Source organism: Mastomys coucha, unplaced genomic scaffold (genome assembly GCF_008632895.1).
Source record: "Mastomys coucha isolate ucsf_1 unplaced genomic scaffold, UCSF_Mcou_1 pScaffold11, whole genome shotgun sequence".
NCBI lineage: Eukaryota > Metazoa > Chordata > Mammalia > Rodentia > Muridae > Mastomys > Mastomys coucha.
The window spans coordinates 10,029,450-10,037,600 of NW_022196893.1; the positions used below are offsets into that span (position 1 = coordinate 10,029,450).

Here is an 8,151-nt window from a genome sequence, read left to right on the forward strand (position 1 = left end):
AAAAAAAAAAAAAGAAAAAAAACCCCAAAAAAACAACAACAACAACAAAAACAAAAACAAAAAAACAAGCTAAATAAATAAACACAAAAATAGAGATGACCATCAAAAATTGCAAAAGCGTAAGTAGAAATGGCTGGACTCATGATCATATGTAATACACACTCATAGCCTCTACAAGTACCAGGCATGTACACAATGTACAGACCTGCGGGCAGGCAAAATATTCCTACATATACAAAGTTAAAATATAGTAATAAATATTTCTAACAGGTAACTATTTTAAGTAGCTGAGAGCTGAGCAGGTCCATCGCTGAAGAATATGCCCAAGTGGCTCATCACTGCTGAAAGGGACTGTATTGTAACCAAGCAAACACAGGACGATTATGATGATGCTCCACTAGACACTCAAGGGACTGATTCAGGTTTTTTTGCACTGACAATATAAAGTATCAGGATATACAGCAACAGGAAATCTCACTCACGGTTGGCGGGAAAATACACAGTCCTAACCTGCCATGGCCTTCAGTCCAGCAGCACTCCTGGGTACATGTCAGACAGGAAGGCACACATACATGCACACAGAAAAACAAGAGAGAGCCTAAAACGCTCATCGACTAGAGACTAGACAATACATAAACAGTGGCATGCAGTCATGTGCTGCTTGACAACGGCTGCATTCTGAGAAATGTGTGGTCAAAACATGAATGTTGGGCATGGTAGTGTGTGGATCCTGGCAGGCATACATAGTGGGACCACATCTAAAAAAAAGAAAAAGGTTATGTGAGGAACACAAAGCACTGAACACAGTAGTCAGGCTAAGGCTGCCGTTCTCTGGTGAAGGGGCTCTGGGTACGGCTCTGGGTACATACACAGGAACCCTGTGACCAGGTGGATGGAGGGATAACCAGAAGAACAAGCAGAAAGAGAATGGCTATAAAGCTGGACATCAGCCAGGCCAGCTCTCCCACATCCACTCTGCCAGCTCTCCCCCCTCCTCCCACTCTGCCTTGCCTTGGAGTTCTGCCCTGACCTTCTAGAACCAAGAAGTCCCAGCATGCCTAGTGCCAGCCCTTACACACCAGCTGTCCAAACCCTGACTTATTTTTTTTATTTATTTTTTTTATTTTTTTGATTTTTTGAGACAGGGTTTCTCTGTGTAGCCTTGGCTGTCCTGGAACTTACTCTGTAGACCAGGCTGGCCTTGAACTCAGAAATCCACCTGCCTCTGCTTCCCAAAGTGCTGGGATTAAAGGCGTGCGCCACCACCGCCCGGCCAAACCCTGCCTCTTAAAACAACAGTCACACCACTGAAGACGCAGTTGAGGCCACCCCAGTGGATCCTTTCAGCTTTCCCACCCTCTACAGAAGCGAAGCCTCAGGAAATGACCCATGCTTTTCTGCTCCCAGCTCCTACCTCCAGTAACAGAACTTGCAGGCAGAGCTTCAGGGAAGTCCGAGGGTGGAGGGAATAAAATGAGGGTGCATGTCCTACTGATATCACCTACCGGAAGCCATTCTGTGGATTCCTAGGGCTGACCAGGACACAATCCCAGGTGCGATTAGAAACATTCTGCAACAGAATCAGCTGCCCTTCCTCTCGAACACGTTCACTTGAGGTATAATCAACCAAGGACACCTCCTTCACTCGGAATGGGTTCGAGAACAAGTTGGTGACACTACTGAGGGTGTTGACGAGGCGTCCAAAGAACTGCATCCTTTGTGGGGCAGCGGGGGGACCCAGGCTGCCCCTCTGCTCTGGAAGAAAATGAAGTCTCTGGTCAGTCAGATGCAGTCTCCCACACCCATCTCACAGGAGTCCTGCACAGGCAATCCCTCTTCCCCACCAGCTCTGTGCCCTGATTCTGGACCAGCCAGAACTTGAAAGGGAGAGAAACAGGAAGTCTGATGGAAAGCTCCAGAGCCCTCAGGCCAGGCCAGGGACCACTGAGGACTAGTGCTGACAGCGAGGACAGTGGCCATGGATGTCGTGTCCGCAGCAAGGCCTGGCCAAGAGGACAGCTTCTTACCATGCAAGCTGGAGCTGACATTCTGGAGACGGCAGAACTGACCATGAGCATGCCAACTCCACAAACAAAGCCAAAGGTCCCTCACTATGACATACCAGAATGCACCACACCACGGGGGGAGGGGAGGAGCAACTGCCGCTCTGCACCCTTTCACTGGTTTCACACTGATGTCTGAAATGGCCACACAGAAACGGATCCTCAGGGTGAAAGGGAGAGCGTAGGCTCAGACTCGCCAAGTATGTGTTCGGGGATTGATGTGGATAGTGACATGTGAGTGCCTGCAGGTACTTGTGGGGCCAGGATCACCTGCAGGTATCTTCCTCGGGGGCTCTCTACCTTGTTTTTGAGACAGGGTGTCTCAGGGACCTGGAACTTACCAAGTAGGCTAGACTTGGCTGGCCTGCGACCCCCCAGGCAGTATCCTGTCTGTCTCCCCAGCACTGAGATCCAAGCACATGTCACCATGTCTGGCTCTTTGTACATGGATGTTGGGACAGACCCTCACACCAGAATGACTGGGCTACCTCCTTAGCACTGGCCCGAGAGGGAGAGATTGTTTTGTTTTGTTTTGTTTTTTGTTTCTTTTTTTTTTTTTTTTTTTTTTTTTTTTTTTTTTTTTTTTTTTTTTGACTACAGATTAAGTCAGGGTTTCTGCTATAAAAATTGTCTCCCAGTTTAGATTGGAGCCTTAGACTACGTGTTTGTGTCTACTGGGGATGGAACCCAGTGCTCCATATTCATTAGGCTCCAGCTCCAGCCCCAGAGTTAAGAGAACTGTGTTTTCTTGGACTTCCCTAGAGGCCACCCTCTACCTCTGAGTCAACAAGTCACCTATTGAAAGAATAGGTTAGGGGCTGGTGAGATGGCACAGCAGGTAAGAGCACCGACTGCTCTTCCGAAGGTCCAGAGTTCAAATTCCAGCAACCACATGGTGGCTCACAACCATCTGTAATGAGATCTGATGCCCTCTTCTGGTGCGTCTGACAGCTACAGCGTACTTATTCAAAATAATAAATAAATCTTTAAAAAAAAAAGAAAGAAAGAAAGAATAGGTTAGTCAGGCAGCACAGACAGAGCCCAGCAGTAGGATACCCTGAGGGAGCAGGGCACCTGTGTGGACATTAGATCTCAGTCTTGTTCTGTTCTGGCCCAGGGTAGGAAGAAAGGGCTAACCTTGGTGATGGAATGGAGACAAATCAAGAGGCTGGTGGAGTAAGCTAAAAACAGAGAGGGGGTCAGCCATGACACCACCTCAGGGATTCCCTTTCCAGTTTCAGCAGCTGTGGTCTAAACGCATTCACGGAACATTCCAGAAATAAGTTAATTCATTAGTTGTAAACATTATGCTCTTCTGAAAGCATGGTGAATCTTAGACCAGCCTGCTGGGTCTCGGCTGGGTGTATGTCTGTTTCCAGGGAGTCCACACCACACACATGGCCTGCTTCATTATCAGATGGTTATGGGAAGTGACCCTTGTGTTACTTAACAATGGCATCAAGGGCTAACACTGTGCTTATCTAGCACAGACCAGAGTTTGCAAGCCCTAGCACGGCATTAACTGGGCATGGAGATGGATACCTGGGATCCCAGGACCACTACAGGGATGGAGTTCAAGGGCATCCTGGTCCACAGAGTGAGTATGGGGCCAGCCTGGCACCTGAAAGACAGTATTGTTCAAACATTGGCTATCTTTACTTAATTACTGCCCCCATTTTACAAATACAAAAACTAAGACTTAGAGAAAATGACGGCATTTCCACTCTGGAAACATCCCAGAGCTATGGAAGACTTTGCTTTTCCGACAATAATGAGATATGGTGGGGAAGAGTGCAAGTCATGCCTTCTCTAACACAGGGACAGCCAAGTATGGTGGGCCACACCTGGAATCCCGGACTCAGGAGGCAAATAAAGGTGGCCAGCCCCGGCAACACTCCAAGTTCCAGGCCAGTTGTAACTGTATAGTGAGACCCTGTCTTCACAAGCCAAGATAGGCAGGGCTGGAGAGATTGCTCAAAGGTTAGGATCATTGGCCCCCCTCTTCCAGAGGATCTGGATTTAGTTCCCAAAGCCCACGTGGCATTTCATAATCATCTGAAACTCCAGTTCCAGAGGATCCAGTACCCCCTTCTGCCCTTCACGTGGTCAGGAGGTACATAGGCACACATGCAGGCAAAATACTCATATACAGAACATAAAAATAAATAAAATGTCTTACCTTAAAAATGGTAAGACATGGGGCTTGATAAAATATACCAAGAAAAAAATTAACACATTCTTACTTATAGGTGGGACTAAATTCAAACAAACAAACAAAAAAAGGAACAGTGGCTACTGGGTCAGAAAATAGAATAATATAGAACAAAAGTCACATCTGGGCATGGTGGTATATGCCTTTAATTCCAGAACTCAGGGGACAGAGACAGGTGGTTCTCTGTGAGTTTAAGGATAGCCAGCCCAGTCTATACAGTGAGTTCCATGATAGCCAGGGCTATAAAGAGAGACCCTGTCTCAAAAATAACAACAACAAAAACCAGAGATCACAAAATAGCAGTTACAGAGGATGAATCAGTCTAAACAGACAATACGAGGCTATGATTAAAAATAAGACCACTGGGTAGCAAGGTAGCCTGGTACATTAAAGCACGTGCAGCCAAGCCTGACAGCCTAGGTTGATCCTTAAGACTCACAAGGAGGAAGGAGAAAAATGACTTATAATGTCCTCTGGCCTCCACACATGTACCATACACACATGCACATGCACTAACATGTAAAATGTAATAAAATTTTTTATTACATGGTAAAATGTAATAAAAATCATATACACACTCATTATAGAATTGTTTTTAGATATCTTTGGGGGTCCATCTCATGACCTCACAAACACAAAACAAATACTCTACTGGGCTATATATATGGCCAGCCTCAGTCTGGATTTTTTGCTGAAAATATAGATCTAAAAGGATCCTGCCTCCCTCCCCAGATAGACACACATACAACCTGTTGAGGTTTGTTCTTGCTGTCTATTGAAATGCTAGGTGCAGCCCTGGAGTCTGGGCATAGATCTGTGACCCTGTCCCACGCTATTTCTGATTGGTAGATGCAGAGGGGACATAGGTGAAGTTTAGGATTCCCCTGGCTAGGGATCAGAGGAGAACCTAGAGGAAGAAGGTGGAGGAAGGAGAAGCCTCCATGGGTTAAGTAAGCCATAAAAACGTATCCCTGAGAGCTAGCCAGTTGGAGTTACGAGCAGCCCAGATGAAACATGGGGTTATGGATAGGAAAGTAGATCCTAACAGCACAGAGGGTAGATACCTGTCCAGCTGCTGGCTAAGGCTTGCTTACTGTAGATAGTGTGTGTTTAATCTGGGAACTAAACAGTCAAAGGAGGGGTAGAAACCCTGGCTTGGGATTAAAACTTTCTACAACACACACAAACACACAAACAAATAAATGAGTGCACAAACGTCAAAGTGTGTGTGCTATGTGAGCCAGTGGCAAGAATACGAGTGCTATGGCCCCTGCATCCTTCCATCATGTGGGTGCCAAGAATCCAACTCAAGCTGTCAGGCGAGGCAGCAAATAAATGCCTTTACCCACAGAGATATCCTACAGTCCCCCCAACACTTTGCAAGAAGACAATCGTACAGGGTATGTTGGTACACACTTATGATCCCAGTCCTTGGGAATCTAAAGCAGTTGGGTCACCATGCGATTGAGGCCAGTCTGGTCTCACAGTGAGCTCTAGAACAGAGTAGACTTGTCTCAAGTAACAACGAAAATCTTTCCTTTTGAGCCGGGCGGTGGTGGCGCACGCCTTTAATCCCAGCACTTGGGAGGCAGAGGCAGATGGATTTCTGAGTTCGAGGCCAGCCTGGTCTACAGAGTGAGTTCCAGGACAGCCAGGGCTACACAGAGAAACCCTGTCTCAAAAAAAAAAAAAAAAAAAAAAAAAGGAGGAAGAAAGAAAGAAAATCTTTCCTTTTGTACTCCAGCAAGTACTCTATGTGTGTCATTGCAATATGTGCATGCTTAGGTGTGTGCGTGCATGTGTGTGTGTGTGTGTGCATGGAGGCCAGAGGTCAACCTCAGCAGCCATTGCTCAGGATTTTGAGATAAGGCCTCCTCAGCGGCTCCTGGAGTTAGCTAACTAACTTGCCATGCAAGTTCTTGGGATTCCTCCAGCTCTAGAATCATAAGCACACATGGCCACTGAGGATTGAACTCAGGTCCTCCTGCTTGTGAGAGCCACTCTTTACCGACTGAACTATTTCTCCAATAAATTCTATGTGACTGGGCATGCCTGACCCCTCCCTCAGCCCCATCCTGGGGGCTTTCCCAAGCTCATATCACTTCTTCTGCACAGCCACCCTCCAACACAGTTATCCTCACTTATAATAGGGAGAGGCTAAGGGACAGAAAGGCAGTGAAATGCCCAAGGTCACACAGCTGACAGGGACAGGAATGAGTGGGATAGCCCAAGGTGAGCAGCTCTAGAGTCTAGGCTTCTTTAGAAGGCTGCCAAAGTCTCTCACCCTATGCCAAGCATGGCTGATTCAAGATTCTTGTGATGATGTGCCAGGTAGTGGTGGCACAGGTCTTTAATCCCAGCGCTTGGGAAGCAGAGGCAGGCAGATTTCTGAGTTAACCAAAATAAAAAAAAAAGACTCTTGTGATGAAATTTAAATGAGTAAATATTTTGCACAATCTAAGGACTGGCAAGATAGCTCACTGGGTAAAGGCAGTTACCATGCAAGCCTGGAAACCTGAGTTCAATTCTTTTTTTTTTTTTTAAAGATTTATTTATTTTATCTTATGTATACGAGTACACCATTGCTCTCTTCAGACACTCCAGAAGAGGGCATCAGATCCCATTACAGATGGTTGTGAGCCACCATGTGATCGCTGGGAATTGAACTCAGAACCTCTGGAAGAGCAGTCGGTGCTCTTAACCGCTGAGCCATCTCTCCAGCCCGAGTTCAATTCTTGGAATCCATGTTAAGGAGGAATGAACAAACCAATTCACCTCTGACCTCTACATGCGCACCATAGCACTCATTCTGCTCCCCACCAACACAAATGAAAAAGTAAATTAAATCCAAAATTTAAAAAGACATAGATAAAAGCAGCATACCAGCAATCTGGAGGGGATGAAGGTCCTGATTAATGAATAATACTGTTGCTTTTCTTCATTTTCCAAATGGCACACAAAATTCCTATGGTTTTATAGAAAGCAGGTGTTTCATGCAGATCTGCCAGAGGTCCGGCCAGATGAAGAGAGGTGCTCCAGGGAATGGAGGAGGGTGTACCCCAGAGCCCCACTGGTTTAAACCTACTTGACAGTGGACCAGCAGCCTCGCTTAGAGGAAGGTCCTCGCCCCAGCACCCTCTGGTAGAGAGACACGTCCTATATGTTGAAAGGGCTGGCTTCTGTCCAGCCTCCTGGGGCCAGTGTAACACAGGATATGACACAGTAACTAAGGAAAAGACCAGACGCCAGCCCACTGTGACACACCAACAGCAGCCATTGTTCTCTTCAGGTGGGAGAGAGGAAATGAACTCCATGGACCCACAGGCCACATCCTGGAACAAGCATGGCAGAAATGCTACAAAGCATTTATGTGCCTTCTTCTTGCCATCTTGTCCCTACCATCTCAGTTGGGTTGCCATCAGAGTGTACAAGGGATCTTCCACTGGGGACATCCCTCCCCACCTTTTGGGCTTAGTTTCACAGTTTTTACATTCCTATAACGTTGTCTTTTACTGCTGACAACTGTCACTACTGCTCTGCCCCAGAGCTGGCTCCTTGATGAGGTCACCTGACACAGACCGCCCGTTTCCAGCCAGAGGTGCCACAACTGAAAAGGAACGAGCCTAAGCTATCCATGGTGACAATGCCAGACCTCTCCCCTTGTCTCTGTAACCCACTCCCTGCCAGGGGCCCAGGTCCTCCCCTTGTCTCTGTAACCCACTCCCTGCCAGGGGCCCAGGCCCTCCCCTTGTCTCTGTAACCAACTCCCTGCCAGGGGCCCAGGTCCTCCCCTTGTCTCTGTAACCCACTCCCTGCCAGGGGCCCAGGCCTCTCCCCTTGTCTCTGTAACCCACTCCCTGTCAGGGGCCCAGGCCC

At 47.3% G+C, this 8,151-nt stretch overlaps 1 protein-coding gene and 1 long non-coding RNA gene across 10 annotated transcripts in view; one reads left to right on the plus strand and one right to left on the minus strand.

The window, feature by feature from the left end:
• Pla2g6 (phospholipase A2 group VI) overlaps positions 1 to 8,151 on the minus strand; it is a 44,270-nt gene that overhangs the window by 30,821 nt on the left and 5,298 nt on the right. For 3 of the 9 annotated variants that reach the window (XM_031349277.1, XM_031349270.1, XM_031349328.1), the window contains one exon: positions 1,506 to 1,755. In XM_031349277.1, coding sequence (XP_031205137.1) covers positions 1,506 to 1,714 — 209 coding nt within the window. In that variant the 5' untranslated portion in view covers positions 1,715 to 1,755. Of the gene's footprint in view, positions 1 to 1,505; positions 1,756 to 2,027; positions 2,146 to 3,200; positions 3,388 to 3,605; positions 3,685 to 7,158; positions 7,241 to 7,360; positions 7,824 to 8,151 lie in introns of those variants that run through there. The other 6 variants (XM_031349305.1, XM_031349313.1, XM_031349287.1 and 3 more) reach the window with 6 other exon arrangements.
• Positions 3,541 to 8,151, plus strand: part of LOC116075872 — a 10,291-nt gene continuing 5,680 nt past the window's right edge. Inside the window, exon 1 of the long non-coding RNA XR_004112747.1 lies at positions 3,541 to 3,660. This is a non-coding gene — a long non-coding RNA (uncharacterized LOC116075872). The remainder of the gene's footprint in view (positions 3,661 to 8,151) is intronic.